At 37.1% G+C, this 25,044-nt stretch overlaps 1 protein-coding gene and 1 pseudogene across 2 annotated transcripts in view; both read left to right on the top strand.

Annotated features, from left to right (window-relative positions):
• The window catches only part of CTTNBP2 (cortactin binding protein 2), a 186,161-nt gene extending 177,939 nt beyond the window's left edge, over nucleotides 1–8,222 (top strand). For both annotated transcript variants that reach the window (XM_060196481.1, XM_060196480.1), the window contains exons 22-23: nucleotides 757–858; nucleotides 6,764–8,222. In XM_060196481.1, coding sequence (XP_060052464.1) covers nucleotides 757–858; nucleotides 6,764–6,985 — 324 coding nt within the window. In that variant the 3' untranslated portion in view covers nucleotides 6,986–8,222. The remainder of the gene's footprint in view (nucleotides 1–756; nucleotides 859–6,763) is intronic.
• Nucleotides 8,223–16,163: 7,941 nt separating this feature from the next.
• On the top strand, nucleotides 16,164–19,012 carry LOC103115660 (mitochondrial-processing peptidase subunit alpha-like; annotated as a pseudogene).
• The last annotated feature ends 6,032 nt before the right edge of the window (nucleotides 19,013–25,044 follow it).

Raw genomic sequence — 25,044 nt, 5'->3', positions numbered from 1 at the left:
ACACACCTGGTTAAGCACACACATTACAGATCCATACCAACACACTCAGTAGAAGTCTCATTTTAAGTTTTCTTATGATTTTTTTCTCCTCTTCATACATCCCTCTTATTGCGCTAATAGCAACAACTTTCCTTACAAATAAAACAAAGTAATTGGCCTGTATAGTGAAGATAGTCATAATCTCTAAGCCGTGAAATATGAAACTTAAATTTGGAAATCACTGACCTAAAATCTCAAAGAAAGCATGAAATAGATCAAGTTCAGCCTGTTTTGGCAGGCTGATATCTGCAGCAAGTTTAATCAAACTTCCTTTATAAATGCCTTTTACTTGAAAGGAAGCATAAGAAGGTAGTTATAACGTTTACAGATTCTACTGAAAAACTCAACTATATTTGAATAGACATAAACTTTAGGACAAAGCAGAACTGACTTATCCTTGCTGGAAATGAAATGCTTATCAACTGTGAAAATGAGGTAATGGTTAAAATCTTTACAAATTTTGTATGCTTTTCTTGCCACATGATTTTTTTTCTATGTGGCTCATTTGATTGCTATTTTTATTTTAATAGACTTTCTTCCTTTAATCCCATTTCTCATGCATGTATTGTTGTTGTCATGTCTTCCAAGTGTGGAGTTTGAGGTTTGAGAGTACATTCTATAGTGCTGCTCAGGATTGGAGGAGGGAGGTAACAACTATGCTGTCAGTTTTCTATAGTTACTTTAAGCTATGACATGAAAAAAAATTTTGATTTCCAGATTGCTGATTCCAGAGATGATTTGAGGAGGCTTCATAGCTCAGGAAACAACCCTGCATTTTCAGCAACTGTTAATAACCCAAAAATGCCAGTGTCACAAAAGGTAAGTATTCTTTCTTCAAAAATGGGATAGAGGTGGTGATTCACATTGAAGTTAATCAAAGCTGTTTTAAAAAGCATAACTACATGAGGCAAAGATTCAGGATAAAGTTTTCATTAGTGCATCAAGACTATGACGATGACTACTTGATTTGACATACGCAGTCCTGGAATTGGCACAGTGATTAAAACACTGGATCCAGGAGGTCCTGAGTTCATTCCCTAGAATTACACGTGACAGTGATGCTCTGAGTATTTCTCTTATAATAAATAAAATCTTTCAAAAATTAAAAAAAAATACACAGAAAAGCATTGCTTATTTTACCTTCACCTTCCATTTGATACCTAAAATTGGATTCTAAAATTTTGACTTTTAAAAAAAGTCTCCCAGTTACTGTTTGTTTCCATTTCTTTTTGATTCATATATGCCAAGTGTATGGTGTAAATTCTGTATCCTTGGTTACTTTATTTACAGTGTATTGGTTTGAGGGTCTAGGTGATAGTGTTCTTGATAAAGCACACATATTACCATTCATGAGAACCCAGGTTCAGACCCCTGGTATCACTCTACTTATCTGGTTTAAAAGGTAATGAAAGGAATTTTTACTTCTGCATGTAAAGGATCTCTAGATTACCATTTCTAAAACAAAAAAAGGCTTACATTTTCTAAGATAAAAAACAATACTTAAAAAAAATTAGAGGGGAGAGGGCAGTGGTGCGCCCAGTTGAGTGCACACCATACCACATGCCAAGACCAGATTTGGAGACCCCACTCCTCACCTGCAGGGGGGAAGCTTCATGAGCAATGAAGCAGGTCTGCAATTGTCTGTCTCTTCCCCTCTCTACCTCTCTCTCCTCAGTTTTTCCCTGCCATGTCAAATGAAAATTAAAACTTAAAAAAGGGAAAAATTGATTACCAGGAGCTATAGATTCATAGTGCCTGTACGGAGCCCCAGTGGTAATCCTGTGGCAATAAAAATAAATATTTTGATGAAGTATAAACTATGATTACTTTTTTTCCACCAAAGCTATTGCTGGGGCTCCATGCCTGCATGATGCCACTGTTCCCAGCAGCCATTTTCCCCCTTCTTTTTCTTTGATGAGAGAGAGAGGAGGAGGAAAAGGAGAAAGAGGAAGAGGTGGAGGAGGAGGAGGAGAAAGGAGTGGGAGGATAAACACAGCACTACTCATGAACTTTTCCCAAAGTAGATGGGGACAAGAGGACTTGAACCCAGGTCCTCTGATATGAAGTGTTCTGTCTACTGAGGAAGCCATCTCCAATCCCTTTAGTTTGATTTCTTAACCTGCAGTAACATGCAGAAGGTGTAGAAGATTCTAATAGACTTCAGTGGCCTCTCAGAATAGCTTTGGTTAATAAATGCTGAGATATTCAGAATGATACTGCTGGGTAAACAGTCAATCTCTTGTCTAGTAATTGTTTTGCAAGGATGCAGATTTTATAGAGGCTTATGGTTATATGTGGGTACTTCACCAAGCCTGTCCATTGTAGGTCATACATATCCTGTGCTCATCCATTCCACCCGTGGTTACAGATCTCTGTGGAGGGGTGTGTAGGGACCATGGCCAGACTACTAGAGTATTAATCCTTCTCATCTGAGAGCCCCTGTTCTCACTGCTTCATTAGGCTCCAGTTCTGATTGGTTATAAGTATAACTATCTGAGCTATGCATATTGGGAGAAGATGGTGAGGGGCCAGGAGAGGATGATTAGTAATGGTAAAACTGAAACTCCAAATGAAAAATTATGACATGATGATCTGTGAAGAATGTCAATTTCTGGCTCATTCTTTCCTGTTTTTAAATCTAGGAACTGTTTAGAATGTACTTAAGGGAGATTGACTTAGATGGGTGACTTAGAGTCAGTATGGTGAATCCTTGTTGGAAAACATTTTGTTCAGTTACTGTCCCTGAGCTTTGACTCAGAGCACACATATATTTGGACCTCCAGGGCCTTCTTTTATTATGTCCTATAAAACTTGATAGAACACAGGGCCACATGGGTCAGGGCAGAGGAACAATGAGATACTTTCTCCAGAAGGCTAAGTCAGTTCATTATATAAAGATGTTGACTGGTAGTGGCTGTTTGTCATTGTTTAAATGTCTCATGTGTTTAAAAAAAATTTTTTTAATGGGGGAGTCAGGCACATCTGGCTAAATGCTCATGTTACAATATGTAAGGACCTAGGATTGAGCCCCTAGTCCCCACCTGCAGGGGAAAAGCTTTAAAAGTGGTAAAGCAGGTATCTTTGTCTCTTTCCCTTCCTATTACCCCCTTCCTTCTCAATTTCTGGCTGTCTCTATCCAATAGTTAATAAAGATAATTTTTTAAAAATTGAAGACGTGTCTCATGTGGACAGATATTTTTGTACCTCAGCTTCTGTCATATGTATTGGGTTGCCACATTAAGGTACTGTCCTTAAAAAAATAGTTCTGAAAGTAAGATAAGCCTTGTTTTTAAAAGGAGCTAAGAAAATGAGTCTTTGTATATCTTCCAACACGGGTGGGAATATCTGGGCTGAGATTCATATTATCTGGCCCTGCTAAGGCAACTCTAAGCAGAACTTAAAATTCAATAAATCTAGCAGCTTTTTATATTGATTTTTTAAATTTAATATAGAGAGAGAAATTGAAAGACCCCTGTAGCACTGCTTCACCACTTGTGAGCTCCCCCACACACACCTTTCAAATGGGCACAGAGGCCTTGAACCTGGGTCCTTCACATGGTAATGTGAGATCAACCAAGTGCGCCACCACCTGACCCCTTAGGTTTTTTCATAGCAACATTATGTGCTGATTTTTTCAGTTAATAATATGTGTCCCTAGAATGATGTTATAAATATAAGTAAAGCCCTTGACACAAGAAAATAACCTCCACTCCTGTTCCTGCAGACAACCGTGCGACTCTCAGCACAGGTGTCTCTTTCTCTACTCTGCCACTAAGAGCATTCAGAGGGCTGGAACTCTTCAGTGGCTAGATGTCTTTTCAGAAACTGCCAGCAGAGGGCAAAAGAACACTCACTTGGGAGCCTCTGAAAACTTGGCAGGCTCTTTTCCTTTTCTAGCCTCCTGATAAACTACCATTTCTTGGTTAGATGCCCATTTTCTTCCTTATCAAGAAGTAACTCCCTTTAGAGAAAGAACTCTTCAGTTAGTTCTCTTTGGTGACCCCAGAAGGGTGTTACAGTCATCATCAGAAAGCAAGAACGACCAAATTCTCATTTGCCATAGTGTGACTCCTTTCTGCTCCAACAGTAAAGGAATCAAACTGGGTTTATTAGCTAGGTAGCATGTTGTCCAGCTTTTCGTAAGAACTCAGGTGGTTGGTTATTGAGGGTTGTAGGAGAGAGGCATAGTCCTTTGATAGAGGAGAGTGTGCTGACTTACACATACATGTAGGTGTGAATATATGCCTGAGGTCATATAATTTGGTCATAATTTATATTTAAATCAAATAAAATGCCTTAAAGGGTTTTTTTAAATATATAAGGGACAAGGCAGTATCACACACATGTTACCATGTGCAAAGGCCCAGGTTCAAGTATCCAGTCCCCAACTACAGAAAGCAGACTTCACCAGCCATGAAGCAGGTGTCTTTCAGTTTAAACAAACAAACAAACAAAAAGTAACAAAAAGCTGTAGTGGTGTTGGATTTGTCATGAGGCACCAAGCTCCAGCACTAACCCTGGTGGCAATAAAAAATAAAGAGAAATAGTAGATACTCTTGTAGCTGTATCTTGATTTGATGTGGGTATCCCTGCCTCAGACCATTGTAATGTACTCCCTTGCTTTCATGGAATAGACCGGACATGAACACAATGCGTGTCTCTTTTTCTCCTTTGCATAATTGCGGTAAATTTCCAGAGTGAATTCAGAGGTGATAGAAAACTTATAAATAATACCAACTAGTTATTCTAATAACAGAGCATGTCTTATCAGTATTATGTATGTGTTAAACTTTCAGATGATTTAGGTCAAATTGCTGAATTTGGCTTTGCCAGACACATAACAAAGTTTCATTTTGCAATTAAAAAAATGTTATTATCTTTATTTATTAGAGACAGTCAGAAATGAAGAGAGATTACATAATAATTAAAGGATCAATCAGCCAAGAAGATATAACAATTATTAACATCTATGCACCCAATGAGGGACCATCTAAATACATCAAACACCTTCTCAAAGAACTTCAAAAATACATCAATAGTAATACAATAATAGTGGGAGACTTTAACACCCCACTCTCACACTTAGACAGATCAATGAAACACAGAATCAACAAAGAAACAAGAGAATTAAATGAAGAGATGGACAGACTAGACCTCTTGGACATTTTCAGAGCTCTTCATCCCAGAAATCAAGAGAGAAAGGGTGATAGAAAGGGAGAGAGATAGAGAGACGCCTGCAACACTGCTTCACCACTTGCAAAGCTTTCCCCTTGCAGGTGGGGACTAGGGGCTCAAACCTGGGTCCTTGCGCCATTGTAACATGTGCACTTAACCAGGTGCGCCACTACCTGGCCCTCATTTTGCAAATTTAAGACAATACCTAGGGGGTAAAGGAGAGAACATAATAGTTATGTAGAAATACTTTCAAGCCTGAAGCTCGAAAGTCCCTGGTTCAATCCCCAGCACTACTATAAACTAGAACTGAGCAGTACTCTGCTATCTCTCTCTCTCTCCTCTTTCCCTCCCTGCCCCCTGCTCTCTCTATCTCCCTCTCTCTCTCTCATTAAAGTAAAACAAAAAGACATCTAGGGAAATACAGCTAGGCGAGTTACTTTTCTTTAAAAACCTTATGTATTTTGCCTATTAAATCCTCACTTTACATTTTCAAATATTTTAATAATCACATTACTATTTGGTGGCATTATTGCTTTAACTTTAGAAGGAGCCGGACAAAAATCAATGGCATCTGCTTCAACGACATTTGGAGCAGCTCGTTTGGAAGAACTTAACAGGATACCTAGGGGAAATGCATCCTGATGGGTAACCTGTTGTTTTGACCAGCTTCTCCACTCTGGAAAAAATCATCTCTCACTGCCCAGTTCTTGCTTGCCTCATGGGAAACATGAGAGTTATGGGAAAGATGATCATGAGAATTTAGAAACTCTGGACAATATGATACTTCAGTTTCTAAGTGCAGGAGATCTTGAGCCACCTAATTAGAGGAGCCTTATACACAGGATTAAGTCATGAACGTTTCTCATTCACATCCTGTGCAAAAGCAATTATCTGTCTCGTTAAATGCTTTAAAAAAACTTCATTGAATAATCCAGTTTTTTTAATTTTTTTATTTGTTATTAGATAGAGACAGAGAAATTGAGAGAGAATGGGGAGATAGAGAAGAAGAGAGACAGAGAGATGCCTGCAGACCTGCTTCACCGCCTGAGAAGTGACTCCCTTGCAGGTGGAGAGCTAGAGGCTCGAACCAGGATCCTAACTGGTCCTTGCACTTTGTGCCACGTGCACTTAACCTGCTGCGCTACCGCCCAACTCCCAATAATCCAGTTTTTAAAGATCTTAAAGCAGAAATGTTAAGTGACACATTTAATTTCAATACCTAAGTTACTGATAGTTGGTTGGACTAGTGGAAAATGGCAGTGCTCTCAAGGCAGGACCATCATGAATATCTTGCTGCCAAGGAGATATCTGACTCCTCTGTCTCATGTTATTTTCTGGGGTCCTGAAAACAGGCAGTGGATCTTAAAGGAAAGTTTAATCATGCCACTTCCCCCCCTGGTTTTTCATTTGTTTTTCTCATGGGAACTTGTGTTTAAGGAGATTTATCTTGCATGCTTACTGAGAAACCAAGAGAATGGAGAATGAGTATTGATAATAGATACTGGTAATGGTGTCGCATGTGAACAATTGCTTTTTTTTCTCTTCTCAGGAGGTCAGTCCTCTCAGCAGCCATCAAACTACCGAGTGCAGCAACAATAAATCTAAGACCGAGTTGGGTGTTTCAAGAGTTAGATCTTTTCTTCCTGTTCCTAGAAGTAAAGTCACCCAGTGTTCCCAGAACACCAAAAGAAGCAGCAGCAGCAGTAATACAAGGCAAATAGAAATAAACAACAACTCAAAAGAAGAGATTTGGAACTTACGCAAAAAATGAAATAGAAAACCCTAACAATAGGCCTGCCTACGAATATTCTCATCCTTAACCTCTACTATATATTTTATACAGAAACCAAGGACAAAACACTGTAAATACCTTTAAATGACTAAAATGTTTTTTTTTTCTGTAATATAAAAGTATGAGTGCAGGACCACTATTCAATCTTTTGTAAAGAATGTGTTTATAGCCAACATTTTATTGTTCTGTTTTTTGTTTCAGTTTTGTAGGTTTAAAATTCCAATGTCAAGAAGTTATACAGACTTTTCAAGTAGTTTTGTAACAGAAAAATTGTAATAATTTCATCACCATGTTCAGGGGTATTGAAACAAACTCTGTGCTGTACATCTATAGCTATGTGTGTGTGAATATATATATATATATATGTACATATGTATATTTAAGAAAATCCATGAATCAAATTACATACTGAGTTAATAAAATCTGTACAACACGGCTAAGTTAACATATACTATTTTAAATGGAGATCATAATTCTATGTTTACTTGATGAGGAATGATTAGAATATGGCAATAACAAAACTCTTCTATACAGTTACTTTTTATTAAAAGCCATATTAAGTATTTTGCCTGTTAAATTCTAGTTTTACATTTAAATCTTTTAATAGGTAACATTGCTGATTGGTTGTATCCTGTATATTTATGCTTCTGAGTTTGTGTATGACTCCTGTAAAATATGAAATTATATAATGCAATAAAAGTGTTATCTTTCTTACAAAGTTTTGTACTTAAGGTAGATATAAAATAACTACATAAATTCTTTAGTAAATTAACTCAGTTAACTCTAATTCTAGTAGCACAACTGATAAAATTGATACTTGTATTTTCTAGAGCTGTTTCTTCCAAAATTAATAAAATTACCTTATACAACTCAAAGATAGTGTGACAGCAAATAAAATATTAGTGAAATAATTTTACTGTAGTTTCTATCTATAATTCTTCATAATTTATCTATGCAAGAGATATTTGTGTTCTATTTAGGAATATTTATAATACCTGTCCACTGTGTTCCACCAGATGTTCATAGGAAAACATCCTTGTATTAGAATAATCGGTTTAGATATTTAAAAAACAAAAAGCAAATGTTTAACAATTTGTAGGAGCTAGATACTCACTGGGAAAAGGTTCTTTTCATAAAAACTGAAATGTCATTTCATACCAAGATTTATTTTACTTATTCAAGTATAATAAAACACTTTCTTGACCAGAATGACTAATTCATGTATACACATGTGTATTGTTACTGACTGAACTTGATAGGAATGTTTGAAGTTATCTTTAAAAAACAAACAAACAAAAAAAAAAACCCGAAGTGGTGGAAGGTTTTCCCATCAGGAAAGAATTTAATTCCAACAGTATCTGCTTCCCCTTCCTCACCTCAGCCTGGATTAATTTCTACAAGGCAAATTTTGGTGGTATATAGCTCTAACCTCATGCACAAGCAAGTGAACAGTGAGTCGGGGGAACAAAGGACAAAATGGAAATGAAGAGAAAGACTGGAAGAAAGTCTTTGTCTTGAACACAGTAAGTTCGTTAAACTGGACCCAATTTTCTTTCACATACAAAATGCACTAATCTTGGGAACAAAAGTGAAGGTTCTTAAGATGAACATACTCAGCTTCCGGGTGGTTCTAATGTGGTTTCCCTCCTGTTTACCTACATATGCTGACTTAAGAGTAGATCAAGCTTGGTTTCCTGGTGACAAAGCAGAGTATTGACATAAGCACTTTTTCTGAAGATAAAGATTCCATGAGTGTACTCAAGGACCAGAAAAGAGAAAAGAAAGTGGGAATGCATTATTTAGATGACCATTATCTGTTAATGATATAATACACTAAGTAACTGAACCAACCATACATACAGCTTTGTCAGTAAGATACAACATATGTAGTAAATTTTAAAATGACCATTTAAATCAAAGGTTTTCAAAATACAAATAGAGACCTAGCAGTGGATCATTATATTAATTTAGTGAGCCATGACTAACATTAAAAAGAATGAAAATATCACCTTGCATCATAGTCTAAAAAGAAGCACTGCTTATGAAGCTTTTGTTTCTATCTGTAGATGGACTTACATAGTGGGTTGTGGTAAAAAGCACAACTTTATAGTGGTTCATAACCTTTTGTTTTTCTTTTTTGCACTGAGGCCTCAACACATGCATGATTCCACTGCTCCTGCTGGATTTTTTTTTCCTTTTTAATTTCTAATGGGGACAGAGGGAAAAGAGGAAAAGACAAAGAAGCACTACAGCACCACTCCACCATTCATTTGTGTGTTTTCCTTGGTGCCATTCATGTTGCTCACTCTCATGTTGTGCCAAGGGGCACAGTCCCAGGTTCTCACACTTGATAAAGTATGAGCATTCTTTCCCTGGTCACCTAAAAAACCACTGAAAATCAATATAGAATTTTGAGTGGAGCTGCGATGATTTGGGAATTATCTTAAAATAATCTTTCATACTAAGGACTCAAACTGCCACAGAGTATCTGTGTAGCCTAAAACAAGTAACTTTATCTTTTTTGATCCAGATTTCTCTAGTAAAATAGAATCTTGAGACCCCTGTAGGTTGTCAGTGAGCAACAAGCCAGGTAAAACTATAGAGTTCCTCTCTTATTCAGTGAAGCCAATATCCCACAACTTTTTTTTTTTTAATTCTAGTATCCTTCCAAGTTGAAATGAGTTCATAAATACTGCCATCTGTGTCCTACACACACATAGTCATATTTTTAAACTATTGCTATATGATGCAACTTACTGATAGAAAAACCTAACTGGAAATTAGTATCTGTGAAACAAATCATCAATTTTCATTTTCCTTTCATGTTAGCTTGAAGGTGAATTTCTTTAAAATATAAAGTTTTTATTTTTTTAAAAGAATTTATTTATTTATTCATGAGAAAGATAAGAGGTGAGAAAGAACCAGACACCACTCCGGTACATGTGCTGCCAGTGATTGAACTCAGGACATCATGATTGAGAATTCAGTGCTTTATCCACTGTGCCACCTCCTGGACCACAGTTTTTACTTCTTATTGCGTATGAAAAACAGAAAAGTAGGGAGTCAGGCGGTAGCACAGCGGGTTAAGCGCACCTGCAGGGGAGTTGCTTCACGGGCAGTGAAGCAGGTCTGCAGGTGTCTAACTTTCTCTCCCCCTCTCTGTCTTCCCCTCCTCTCTCCATTTCTCTCTGTCCTATCTAACAACAATGACATCGATAACAATAATAACTACAACAATAAAAAACAAGGGCAACAAAAGGGAAAAATAAATATTTTTAAAAAAAATTTTAAAAGTAAAAAGAAAAACAGAAAAGTATAAACTTCATACTACCAAGAAATTTTGACAATGGACAAGGTCAAATGCTCTCAAATACAATTAAGTGTTTTTACTATGGAGTGAATATCTGATGACAACTGAATTATGTTGACTAGGCCTGGCCATAGCTTAATTTAGAAACCTGAGTTTTTCTAAAGATAAAGGAGAGAGTTAAAGGGAAAATGAAAACAACCACAACACTGAAGTTTCCTTCAGTCTGGTGCAGGCTGGACTTGAACCTGGGTCATATACATGACAAAGCAGTATACTACCCAAGTGAGCTGTTTTGCCAGCCCTAGAAATCCACTTTCAGCAACTCTGTTCTACGACAGCAAAATCACTCTTTGCAGTTATGTTAAGCTTTACAAATTTTGCCCTTCTCTGCTTTGCAAACTTTTCTCAGAATACATCTCATAGGTGTCTAAGGAATATAGACAGTGATTAGATATCCTTATCATTTTGGTTTGGTTTTCACAATGAGAAATTATGTTTACTTTAGACTGACATGCATGTTCAGTGTCAATTTGAGAGAAATGTAGCAATAGATTGAGAAGAGATATGTAGAATGTATACTGCACCTACTCTGTCTTTAACACTGAAAAAAAAAATTATCACGAGGCACGAGTTAAAGCTCTGGTCACAAAGTTAAAATGACACTTAAAATATCTGGGCTAGGGCCAGAAGATACCACACTAGGTAGAGTTACCATATTAAAAAGCTCAAGGACCTGAATTCAAGTACTCACCGTTTAAACCCCCAATCCCCACCGGCAGAAGGAAAGCTTCATAAGCAGTGAATCAGTGCTGCAGGTTTCTCTGTCTCCTTCTCCCTCATCAATTTATCTTTTTATCCCAATAAATAAAATATTTTTAAAAAATTTCTGGGCTCCAGTGATCCCACTGGAAAAACTAGAAAACTGTTCATGTTCCCAGGGGAAAAAAAAAAAAAAGGAAAATCAGACATTTTGATGGTTGTTCCTGCTAAATAGCACTGAAGTTATTTCGATCATTTTCAATATTTTAAAGAAATTAAGAATATATTTTCTTCCTGAAAATATTCAGAAGTTCACATATGGCTCCAGGCTTTATTAATTCATTAAACTAATTGTGTTCTTGTGGGTAAAAAGCATGTGTCTTCTATCTTAAAAGTTGTAGTTAACTAAACATTGTGGAAATGATTTTTGCAAAATGTAAATTTAAATCACTGTTCCATACACTTTAAATTTATAATTGACATACATCATTGTGTATCTCAAGAAATTTAGAAAAGAAAAACTGTTCAATTTAACACATACAGAACATAAAAGGCATGCAATTATGTAGATAGATTTAGTCAATTATTCAATAAGATGTAGCACCCATTTAGACAAAAACTTCCAGGAGACAAGGAGGTTCATGATTAGTCAACAATTTATTTGAATTTATATGTTAACTCATTTTTCAATCACCAGGTTCCAGATGCTTGCATGATGCCAACCAGACTTCCCTACCAATATGACAGACAACCCTACCAATATGTCCTGGAGCTCTGATTCCTCAGAGCCCTGCCCCACACTAGGAAAAGAGAGAGACAGGCTGGGAGTATGGATCGACCTGTCAACGCCCATGTTCAGCGGGGAAGCAATTAAAGAAACCAAACCTTCCACCTTCTGCACCCCACAATGACCTTGGGTCCATACTCCCAGAAGATTAAAAAATAGGAAAGCTGGAGGGGGGTGGAGCCAAGATGACTACATGGAAATAGCAGCTGCCCTGAGCTCCAAACAGAAGCAGCTTACAACCTGGGATTCTCTGGATAGAGTAGGATACTGGGCTGTCTGTAGGAGGGTGAACATGGCATGGTCAGGGTGACACCAAAATAGAGTCCCATAACTCACTCTGGGGCTGACAAACAGAGTCCTAAAGGAAAACATAGGAAAGTCTTTTTGGCCTGATTATTTCTGAACTCACCTCTCTCAGCTAAGCCAGAAACAGCCCCCAGCCACTTGTAGCAGACTTCCCATTGAGTTATTTTCTTTACCAAGATTTTTGGCTCACCAGGGGTGTCATTCCAAGCCTTTTTCTCTTTGTTTTCCTCCTCTTTTTTTTTTTAAGTGGCTGGAGCTCTATTTGAGTGACAAAATACCTGACCAATCAGAGCCTCAGCCTGTCTGGGAAGTTCTACCTGGAGGTTTTTTTTTTTGGATACTTTTTATATTTGCCTATTTTTGCTCAGGCTACCTACAGCCAATTCAGAGCAGTACAAGCAGCAGACTGTTTGGATTTTTTATTCTTTTATTATTATTACTATATTATATACATGTGTCCCTTTTCCCTCCTTCTTCCTCAGGTTGACCAAAATTAATTGTTTTTTTTTTTTTTTTGTCAATTGATAGGTGACTGAGTGTCCTATCCATTGTGAGAGAAACTTATTTCTCTCCCTCTTCCTTCCACTTTCCTTTTTTCTATCCTAGCTAATTCAAAATAAATAAATAAATAAATAACTCTTTCCTTTCACTATTCCTTTTTTCTTCTTTTTCTTTTCTTCCTTCTTTTGCTTTCTGAATTCACTGATACTCATTTTGAAATTATTTTGTGGAAGAAATCTGACTTGGACTGGGCTCTGTGTGTGTCTCTCTCTCTTCTACTTCTCTTTCTCCTTTTGCTATCCCTAGAATTTACAGTGGACAGTAGATTTGCATAATTGTCTATTTTTGCTCTCCCTTTTTTCCTTTATCTCTCTTTTTCTTTTGGTTTTGGTTGCTATTTTTTCTTGGACTGGTGGTGCTGTTTTGCTATTCTTGTAATTTCTGAGGTTTCTGACTGCATTTGTGAAAGGGCTTTAGTATAGCCCTATATGGGTTTTAGTCAAAACACAACAACTGAAGAACAACAGAACAGAAAAATAAAAACCACATCAATAAAAAAAAATGCTTAAATCAAGAGCAAATAAAACCACTACCACAATGACTCAGTACAGGATCCCAGAAGAAACTCCAAATCAGTCAGAAGTAACCATAGATAAGAAAAGTATTCAAGTAATAATAAACCTAGTAATCACAGAAATGAAGACAACTATGGAGGCAAGGACTATCAGAATTAGGAAAACAACAGATCAGACCCTCAAGGAAAATACTAGTTACCTTGAGGTAATTAGAGAACTAAAAGCTGATATAGCTGAGCTTAAAGGCCAATTAGCAGAAAAAGCTAATACTAGAACTGAACTGAAAAAAGAAGCTGAGGGAAGGGAAAGCAGACTAACAGAAGCAGAAAACAGAATTAGCCAGATAGAGGATGAGCTAGAGAAAACAAGAAGAGGTAAAAGAGCTAAAAAGAGATTGAGAGACACTGAAAACAACAACAGAGACATATGGGATGATCTCAAAAGAAGTAACATTTGTATAATTGGCCTACCAGAGGAAGAAAGAGGGAGGGGGAGTAAATGTTCTAGAGGAAATAATAGAAGAAAACTTCTAGACCTAAATAACAGAAAGGACATCAAGACCCAAGAGGCCCAGAGAGTCCCAAACAGAATCAACCCAGACCTGAAGACACCAAGACACATCATAGTTACAATGAAAAGAAGTAAGGATAAAGAAAGGATCCTAAAGGCTGCAAGAGGAAAACAAAAAGGCACATACAGAGGAAAACCCTAAGACTATGAGCAGACTTCTCCGCTTAAACTCTAAAAACCAGAAGAGAATGGCAATGTATCTATCGAGCCCTGAATGAAAAAGGGTTTCAACCAAGGATAATATATCCTGCTAGATTTTCATTCAGACTAGATGGAGGGATCAAAACCTTCTCAGACAGGCAACAGTTAAAGAAGGAAACCATCACCAAACCTGCCATTAAAGAGGTTCTAAAAGACCTCTTATAAACAAGAACATCATCATACTACTTGCCATATATCAATGAAAATTAAAAAATTATTGAATAATGGCAGTACAGTACATTAAATCCATAATATCAATAAATGTCAATGGCTTAAACTCTCCCATCAAAAGGCACAGAGTGGGAGTTTGGATCATAAAACACAACCCAAGGATATGCTATGTGCAAGGATCCCACCTGACCCAACAAGACAAATATAGACTTAAAGTGAAAGGATAGAAAACTATCATACAGGTTAATGGACCACAAAAAAGGGCAGGAACAGCCATTCTCATCTCTGGCACCACAGACTTTAAATTAAATAAAGTAATAAAAGATAGGCAAGGCCATTACATAACGGTTAGAGGATCAATCAACCAAGAAGACTTAACAATTATTAACATCTATGAATCCAATCAGGGACCCTCTAAATACACCAAACACCTACTGAAAGAACTACAAAAATACATCAATCGTAATACAATAATAGTGGAAGAATAGGAAAGCTATTAGGGGAGGGGATGGGATATGGAGTTCTGGTGGTGGGAATTGTGTGGAGTTGTACCCTCTTATCCTATAGTTTTGTCAGTGTTTCCTTTTTATAAATAAAATAGAAAATAATAATAATAAAGAACAGCTTCCTCCTAATAAAAGACATCTAGGAGAAATAACCAACCCTATAATAATAGGGAAAGATAATGGCATTCCTCTAATGACAGGACAAGGCAATGACAATATTATTTTTACTAAAAATAGGTGCACACATTGAAGATGGAATAGAATATATTAAAGTAGTATTATTTTTAGATGATGTAACTATATGCATAGAAAATCTTAAATCTGTGCCAAGTGCAAGGACCAGCATAAGGATCCAGGTTCGAGTCCCCAGCTCCCCACCTACAGGGGAGTCACTTCACAAGCAGTGAAGCAGGTCTGCAGGTGTCTGTCTTTCTCTCCTCCTCTCTGTCTTACCCTCTTCTATTTTTCTCTGTCCTATCCAGCAATGATGACATCAATAACAACAACAGTAATAATTATAACAACAATAAAAAACAACAAGGAGAACAAAAGGGAAAATAAATAAGTATTAAAAAATAAAAATCTTAAATCTACAGGAGAGCTGCTAGAATTAAATGAATTTAGTTTCAGGATATAATTTCAATGTACAAAATCAAAGTCATTTATGACAGCATACACTATATGAAATAATTAAAAATATAACAAGTATAATACCTATACACCAAACAATACAAAGTACTGCTGATAGGGGCCTAGAGTTAGCTCACTGTGTCTGGTGTTTGTCTGCCTTGCAGCCCAGGTTCAAACCCCAGCACCACACTGGAGAAACAGAGCACTGGAGAAAGCTCTGGTGTTGTGATGTCTCTGTCTCTCTGAATGAAAAAGTTGGCTCATGAGTAGTGTGAGACACTGACTCTGCCAAACACACATAAATACATACACATACCTCCCTATGCATATAACTGACAAATGTGCTTATCATACTATTGGCTATAGAGATATAATATTAAATCAGTTCACAATATTCCAGCAATATTTTTATATGCAAATCAACAAGTTCTTTAGACATATCACTTTGCTTTCAGTGCAAAAGTTATTAATGTGTCAGCTTGGTCCTCTGAATGAGAAACAGAACACAGTTAAAGTCATTTGGGTTTACAGCTGAATTCCTTCTGTGGCAATGACTGAATCAGAGACTGTTCTATTTAGGAAGAGAAAATATACTGATAAAATTTTATTTGATCAGATTTGGTTTCTAGGCCTCTGTATCAAGGAGCCCAATCCATGTTCTGTCTTATTTTTCCTGAAAAATACTTCAAGGGGTGCATAAGTTCAAATATAATGTTTTTTGCTAAAATATTTTTAAAGCAAAATCAGCATGACATTGCTTTGCTGAACCTCATTGTGGTCCAGACCTTTCTAGAAGTTAATTTGCCTTCCCTTGGAATATTCAAGACTGACCTTTTGAATAATGACAGGAGCAAGTATGATATGTAGCACCTGTGTGATGCAATTTATACAGCGACATAAACTGTTCTGGCCCCACTCTTCTTCCTTTCTGAACTGTCTTATTTAAATGTGATATATTGTAGGACTTTGTGATACAGCAAATATCTACTACAGGAACTGAAGTAATAAACTCTGTTTTGACCTTAAAAAAAAAAATCTGTCATTGAGTTGTGATACTTCCCTGGATCTAGGATATTTATTTGGAACTTAGCATGATTCAACTAAAAAAAAAAAAAAATCTTGCTCCTACAATTAATCAGGTATCTTATAGAGTCTCATACTAGCATTTTCCCTTCTCAGCTAAAGAACTGGAATCTCTTAACATAGCTAGGTATCATCACAACTGGTGACTTTAATGTCAAATAATTCTGTACATTTATTGTGTTGGGTGAGTAACCATGAAAGATAAAACTTTGAACAAGTGAGTGAGGAACAGACTAGAATTTTGGTTGAGAGACATTTTAGTCAGCTAAAAATAGCTAAGTTTAGGATGTTTTGAGGGGCAAATAATGTATAAAGATTTGATATTGGGAGTCGGGCTGTAGCACAGTGGGTTAAGTGCAGGTGGCGCAAAGCACAAGGACCGGCATAAAGATCCCGGTTCGAACCCCGGCTCCCCACCTGCAGGGGAATTGCTTCACAGGCGGTGAAGCAGGTCTGCAGGTGTCTATCTTTCTCTCCTCCTCTCTGTCTTCCCCTCCTCTCTCCATTTCTCTCTGTCCTATCCAACAACAACAATAATAACTACAACAATAAAACAACAAGGGCAACAAAAGGGAATAAATAAAATAAATATTAAAAAAAAATTTTAAAAAAGATTTGATATTATCCAAAGAGAAGGTATGCTATTCCCTATCTGAAAGCAGAGGTTATTCATGTCTTATGCCCCTCCATTTATTTAACTGCCCATAAACTACTATTATAAACTAGTCCTACAATAATTTCATTAATGTTTGAAAAGAAATGACAAGTATGTGATGTGTGATGACAGTGGTGTCCAGGTCTCACCAGGAACCCCTGTTCAGTTTAAGTTTCTCTCAAGAAAAGTCTGTTAAGAACTTCCCAGTCTCATCATTATGAATACTACCACCACCACCATGACTGAACTATAAGGTTACAAGTTTTGTTTTGTTTTGTTTTGTTTTTCCTCCAGAGTTATCGTTGGGACTTCGTGCCAGTACTACAAACCCACTGCTCCTGGAGGCCATCTTTTCCATTTTTTGTAATAAAAAAAGTGGCTAAAGAAAAAAAATTGAGACATAGGAGGGTAAGATAGAGAAAGAGAGACACATGCAGACCTGATTCACTGCTTGTGAGGCAACTCCCCGCAGGTGGGGGGAGCAGAGCACTCCAACTGGAATCCTTGTATGGGTCCCTGTGCTTCATACTGTGTGATTAACCCTATGCACTTTCACCCAGCCTCCTCTCCATTTCTTTAATTTAGGGATTTAGTCCATAATTGATAGTAATAGTACTGGTAAGGCACATGCTTAGAAATGTATAGGACTCAGGTTCAAACTCTGGCAGCATATGGAAAATACTATGGCACCAAAGAAAGCCCTAGTGCTATGGTGCCCGTGCCTCTCTTAATGAATGAAAATGTGTCCCAAGAGTGATAAAATTGTGTCTACATGAGGTCCTATCTCCAGAAGGAATGAAAACAAAAAGAACTGGCACATAGAAAGCGTATGCAATCATCTAGCAAATAGTATATCCTTCTAGGTTCCTGAACACACAGTGAGTCTTGCAGTGGTCATTCCCTCTAACTACTGGCCATGCACAACTCTCAGACTCAGATTCTAGTAAACTGAGAGTCATCAATAATTACTTGTAGGTGAGAAATTTATTGCTTACCCTCAACCTCACTATCAGGTCATTAAGAAAATAAGAATCATGTCACATTTTGTTTCTTATCCAAATGCTTATCTTCTAATAAAGGATTCATTAGAAAGGAAATGTCAACCTGTTAATATAACTTTGCTTATAAAATTTTACTAGATCATGGTTATGCAAAAAGATTTTCAAGCCTGAGGCACCGAAGTACCAAAAAGTACCTCCAAGGAGCTCAGCCAGCCTTGGGAAGTGGGGACATTGTGAATGTGGACCGATCCATGGCTCAGTACACCAGGGGACTTGTCAAGCTGGAAAGAGACATGTCCCTGGTCCCACCCCATCCCCTGAGCTCACACACATCATGATAGGACTGGAGAGCTGCTCCTTTCTGGAAGAGGACTACATCCGCTACGCTTTTCTGAACATAATGATGGGAAGAGGTGGCTCCTTCTCAGCTGGCGGGTCTGACAAGGGCCTGTTTACCAGGCTGTACCTCAATGTACTCAACAGACACCACTGGATTACAATGCCACTTCCTATCACCACAGCTTTGAGGACAAAGGCCTTCTGTGCATTCATGCCAGTGCCGACCCTGGACAGGTTCGAGAAATGGTGGAAATTATTACAAAGGAGTTCATTTTGATGGGTGGAACTGTGGATATGGTAGAGCTGGAGCGAGCCAAGACTCAGCTGATGCCCAGGCTCATGATGAACCTGGAGTCCAAGCATGTTATCTTTGAAGATGTGGGAGGCAGGCATTGACCACCAGCTCCAGAAAGCTGCCTCATGAGCTGTGTGAACTCATTCACTACATGCAACCAGAAGCTATCAAGAAAGTCACCAGTAAAATGCTCCACAGAAAACCTTATGCGGCCACCCTGGGTTGACCTATCAGCCCTGCCCACTAATAAGCACATCCAGTCAGCCCTGTCCAGATTGGATGACCGTGTGCCCAGAATGTACCAGCTGTTTCAGTAGATGCTTCCAATATCCCAATAGCGTGCAGTGCTGTAGATAGAGCATGGTTTTATATAGTTTCCTTGATGTTAACTTAGTGCAGAGATTTCTTAAATTGCAAACTGCTCTTAATTGTGAGTGAAGAGAATTCATATGGCCAAGGACCTTCACACCTCATTCTTTCAGTCAAAGCTGTCCATTGGGTAGAGCAAAGTATACTACTGTCTCCACTCTGAGCTAAAAGGAGATGGAGCACAGGAAGAATGTGGAGCACCTGAAGGACACGCACAGTGCCCATCTCGGACATGACTTTCAGCATACAGAGGCACTAGGCTTCTGAGACAGTGGCCACTGAGAGCATAGACCATGCTATTCCAGCTGGAGTTCCTTGACCTCCAGCCTTGTTTCCTAAGGGGCTTGTCATCCCTCCTCTCACCCCCCACCTCACCCCCAGACTCTGCTTCCTGTAACACATCTCAGGGCAGGATGGGCACATGGCCTGATTCATGGAATGGATAAAACACAATTTTCTCCTATGGTTTTGTCAGTGTTTCCTTTTAATAAATAAAAAAATGAATAAAATATAAAAAATATAAAAAACCAACACAGTTTTTTTAATTAAAAAAAAAAGCCAGAGCTGAGCAGAGCTGTAGTCTCAGTCTTTCTCTCTCTCCTCCCTTCTCTTTTATCTCTCTCTTTAAAATTATATATATGTATACACACATATGTTTGGTTAATTCTTAGATGATCTAATAGCATCGTACATAAAAGGTTCATTGAAGGATCAGAAAATAACTCATCCAGTAGAGCACATATTTAACTATGCATCAAGAGCTGGGTTCAAGCCCCTGCCATCACATGGAAGTACCATTCACATCACCATTTCTTCTTTCTTTAACCCACATCTAGAGAGCTATTACAAAAAGCATGGATGATTTCTGTTTAGCGCTGATGAGGAATTCAAGTCCTATAAGTCCATCCACACAAAGGAACCCTTGCTTCTGTCCTACTCCAATTCCTCTGCCTCACACCGTTGTTTGACTTGTTTGTGAGCCTAACATGCTTTCCTAAAAGACCTCATGACATGATTAATCAGTCTTTTCACATCTTGTTGGTGAGTGTTCACCAGTTTTGATATCAATACCAAAATTTAGGTGAAGAGTTCCAATGTCATCTTAGAATTGTCTTTCCCTTCAACTGACATGCTAAATATTCTGCTATACATCACTTATTCTGTTAACACACATGCATTAAGTAAAATTTTCTTTTAAAGTCAATATTTACTCAATGTACTTGAAAAGCATTACTGCATCCACTAATCCTTTTTACAGTATTCATGACAGAGTAGTCATGCCAGTCATGGAAATACTGTGGCATTTATTTACTTATGTATGTATTTTGCTATAAGCCTACACCCTATTAAGTTCATACTTACCAGTCTGCCCGTTCATTGAAACATTTGCACTGCATGAAGATTAATCATTATTTTTTCTTTCTCATACTTTCCTTGACAAATATAGTTTAATTTGGGCTGTGAATAATGTCCACTTGCCTAGTATATTTGCATTCATGACATTTACTAGCCTTGCTATTTGCATGGTCTGCCAGACATAACTCTAAGGTGCAGTGTGCAACTGTACCCCTCTAATCTTAACTTGTAATCTACTATTAAGTTACTAGTAAAAATCATATTTATAAATAAAAAGTGAAACACTAGTGAAACAAACAAAAAAAGTCTTAAGATCTTCTCTTTGAGCTCACTCATTTTTTCCTAACTCAATTCTATAGTTAATTTCTGATGATCATTCCTTTGTTTTTCTGCATATCAGAATGGCAAATTATACTAACAAATTGATTTCCTTTCATTTTTCTAATTGATAACTGCTATTTCCAAGAATTCATTGGTTTCCTACAAGCATCACAGGGTTGATATAAACAATGAAATTACTGGAAGCAATGTAAGCACAGTTTTTTTCTTTTAAAAAATAAAGTTTTATCTAACTTAACATGCTTCCTTTAAATTCCATTCAAGATAAGGTGAAAAAGGTGACTATTTTTAATAGCTGAGTAGTATTTCATCATATATATATATATAATAACTTTCTTAGCTACTCATCAGTTGTTAGACACCTACGTTGATTTGAGGTTTGCATTATTACAAATTGTGCTTCTATGAACAGAGATATACCCAGACATTTTTGGATGGGTGTGTTTGTGTCCTTAGGATATATCTTCAAGAGAGAAATTGCCAGGTAAAAGCATAGAAGGATAAATGTGTAATGATCTCACTGTTGAGCGAAACTTAAGAAACGAGAAGAATAAAGGGGAAACACAAAGTAAAACTGGGTCTGGTCTGGTGTATTGCACCAAAACAAAGGACTCTGGGGAAAGAGGACAAGGAGAGGGTTGGGGAGACAGGGGATGAGGGCTTTCAGGTCTTGGTACTTGACAAGGGAAAAGGACCTAATTGGACTTGAGAGTGTTTTATAGACTGCTATCATGGTAAGATGAGAAATTGTACCAATGTGCCAAAATCTATACTGTAAACTATTAACCTCCAAAATTTAAAAAAAAGATAAAATTTAAAACTCCTAAATGTCCTAGAGAGTTAAAATAATTAGTATGAAGCTTAAACTCTTTTAATCAATATTCAGAATCGAAAATATCTGAAGACTCAAAGTAGAGCTACATCTTCTGTAGAGTACACAGCTATTTCTTGAAAAAACTGTTCTGATTTTATCAAATAAAAATCTAACTTAATCATCTGTAATACAAAAGCCTATCCAATTCATCACTGAATTAGAATTTCAGACAAACAACTATCTGAGGATGTCTTATGCAAGTCTGTAATTTTGCAGAATAGTGAACCCAGGCTTACCCTAATTAAGTTACTTGCTTAAAGCAATAAAACTACTTAGTGGTAAATTAGACTAAAGTCCAGATTTTATGACTCACTGAGCAGCACTCTTATCATGATACTTGTTTTCTTTTCAATATACTTATTTATTTTCCCTTTTGTTGCCCTTGTTGTTTTTTCATTTTTGTTGTAATTGATGTCATCATTGTTGGATAGGGCAGAAAGAAATGGAGAGAGGAGGGGAAGACAGAGAGGGGGAGAGAAAGATAGACACCTGCAGACCTGCTTCACCGCCTGTGAAGCGACTCCTCTGCAGGTGGGGAGCTGAACTTTGCACTACCTGCACTTAACCCACTGCACTACTGCCCGACTCCCTTGATTCTTGGTTTTATCTGCCCAAATTCATTCCTTTTAACCACATCTTCTGGTAACATACCTGGTTTTTCTTCGGAAGCAGTTCTTTTCCTTCTCTGTCAAGTGTACCAGGCAAAGCTGACTCTATTCCCAAGTACAAGAGTTGGCAAGAGACAGGCCAGTCTAGGCAAATCAGAACCAAAGATACTTAACTCTAGAACTATGATTCAAGTTCAAATGGAGTCAAAATAAAACCAAACCAATATATATATATTCTCTAGTCATAATGCAATTATATTTTCCTTTTGGATGGTATGGCTTAATTATTTTGTTGTTAGTGGGCTTCACCACACTAGGCTGCCTTTTCCAGAGAGAGAGAGAGAATGACACCCAGCCCAGACTATTTATTTATTGATTACGTGCTGTGAAGCCCTGACATGAGTGAGCCTGGGTCTTGTGTATGACAAAGCCAAGCACATTATCCAAGTGACTGATCTTATTATACTTTTTTTACTTCAATATACTAATAAAGTCTTAGAAAAGTATACTTTGTTATATGCCACGATCTTGAAGAAAATGATTTAATTAAGAATTCTAGACAAGTAAGAGTGCAAAGAGTATGGCTCAGTGTTTCCTTTTTTCCCATGATAGGATTGAAGTGAGAAAATTCAAGCCTGAAAATATACTCAAGAACTTTTTTTTAAGAAAAAAATTCTTATCTATCACTCAACATTTTTAAAGGAAAACAAATGTGTAGGGACAAAGTGATTTAATAATTTTATTAGGAGTGGTGGTTATAGAGCAATTAGGCAGTGATATTAAAAGATAGTTGGAATTTGTCTTGTATTTACATAATGGAAATATTTTCAAAGTAGCTTTGAATTTATAACTCTATAAATACATAGTAAAACCCATTTTATATGACCCACTTGATATGAATTTATGATTCTATAAATACATATTAAAATCCATGATATTCTAGTCATATACTATCTCAATTTATTACCCAAAAAAAAACTAATAAAAAGCTGAAATCTAAGATTATATTGTGTCTTTAGTTAGTGTAGACCATTGCTTGCCTTCTTCATATGACAATGACAAGAAGTTTTCTGTAAAAATAGGTCATTCAGTCTTGATTATAAAAGAGAAAATCAAGCTGAATTGGTAATGCTACAACTATAAATGTCTTGTTTGGCAGCTGTGGTAATGAGAAGGTTGTGTGAGATAGCCATGTAAGGAGGGCTAGATTATTCTTGCTGGATCAAAAAAATGCATTGATTTATTTTGATGTTTCTCTGGGACAAAAGATAGACAATGCTAGATGATTATCTACCATGGTCAGCTGTCAGAAATATATAAGTAAAGTTTCTCTGGGATCATGGAAATACCATATTTCTACCACATATTGTGGGTTTATTAGTTAATATATAATAATAATAAAGCATTACTATATATACTTTATTATTCTGTAATCTCTGGAAACAATGTTTGGAGGCATAGAACATTATAACATGTGAAGATCTATAACTTAAGCTTTCATTACACTCTTTTTTTTAAGCTTCTTTCAACTTGCTTTGGGGCTTTATTTGTTATTTCTCTTGTCTCTCCCTACTCCTTTCCTGTGGGTCCTACACGTTTTTTTTTTTTTTGTACATGCATAACATTTCCCAGTTTGTCATATAACAATACAACCCTCACTAGGTCTGCTGTCATCCTTTTTGGACCTGTATTCTCCCCCCCCCCCCCCGCCCCCAGCAACCACAGAGTCTTTTACTTTGGTGCAATATGCCAATTCCAGTTCAGGTTCTACTTGAGTTTCCTTTTCTGATCTTGTTTTTCAACTTGTACCTGAGAGTGAGATCATCTCATATTTATCCTTCTGTTTCTGACTTTGTTCACTTAACATGAATTTTTCAAGGTCCATCCAAAATCAGCTGAAAATGGTGAAGTCACCATTTTTAAAAGCTGAGTAGTATTCCATTGTGTATATATACCACAACTTGCTCAGCCACTCATCTGTTGTTGGACACCTGGGCTGCTTCCAGGTTTTGGCTATTACAAATTGTGCTGCCAAGAACATATGTGTACACAGATCTTTTTTGGGTGGGTATGTGGGGGTTCCTTAGGATATATCCCCAGGAGAGGAATTGCAGGTTCATAGGGTAGGTCCATTTCTAGCCTTCTGAGAGTTCTCCAGACTGTTCTCCACAGAGGATGGACCAATTAATATTCTCACCAGCAGTGCAGGAGGGTTCCTTTGAGCCCACAACCTCTCCAACATTTGCTGCTGTTACCTTTTCTGATGTATGACATTCTCACAGGAATGAAGTGGTATCTCATTGTTGTCTTTATTTGCATTTCTCTGACAATCAATGACTTGGAGCATTTTCTCATGTGTTTCTCAGCCTTTTGGATCTCTTCTATGGTGAGTATTCTGTCCATATCCTCTCCCCATTTTTGGATGGGGTTATTTGTTTTCTTGTTGTTGAGTTTAGCAAGCTCTTTATATATTTTTGTTATTAGCCTCTTGTCTGATGTATAGCATATAAAGATCTTATCCCATTCTGTCAGGGGTCTCTTGTTTTGTGTAGTAGTTTCTTTCACTGTGCAGAAGCTTTTTAATTTGATGTTGCACTATGGGCTTATACTTGCCTTAGTCTTCTTTGTCATTGGATACATTTCATTGAAGATGCCTTTAAAATTTATGCAGAAAAGAGTTCTGCCAATATTTTCATCTAAGTATCTGACAGTTTCTGGTCTAACATCCTAGTCCTTGATCCACTTGGAATTCACTTTTTATTTGGTGAAATATCACTATATTCATTTTTCTGCATGTTTCAAC

The sequence above is a fragment of the Erinaceus europaeus genome, chromosome 8 (genome assembly GCF_950295315.1).
Source record: "Erinaceus europaeus chromosome 8, mEriEur2.1, whole genome shotgun sequence".
In the NCBI taxonomy this organism is placed as follows: Eukaryota; Metazoa; Chordata; class Mammalia; order Eulipotyphla; family Erinaceidae; genus Erinaceus; species Erinaceus europaeus.
Note: the sequence above shows the minus strand (reverse complement) of the source record. Positions and strands in the feature narration are given on the sequence as shown.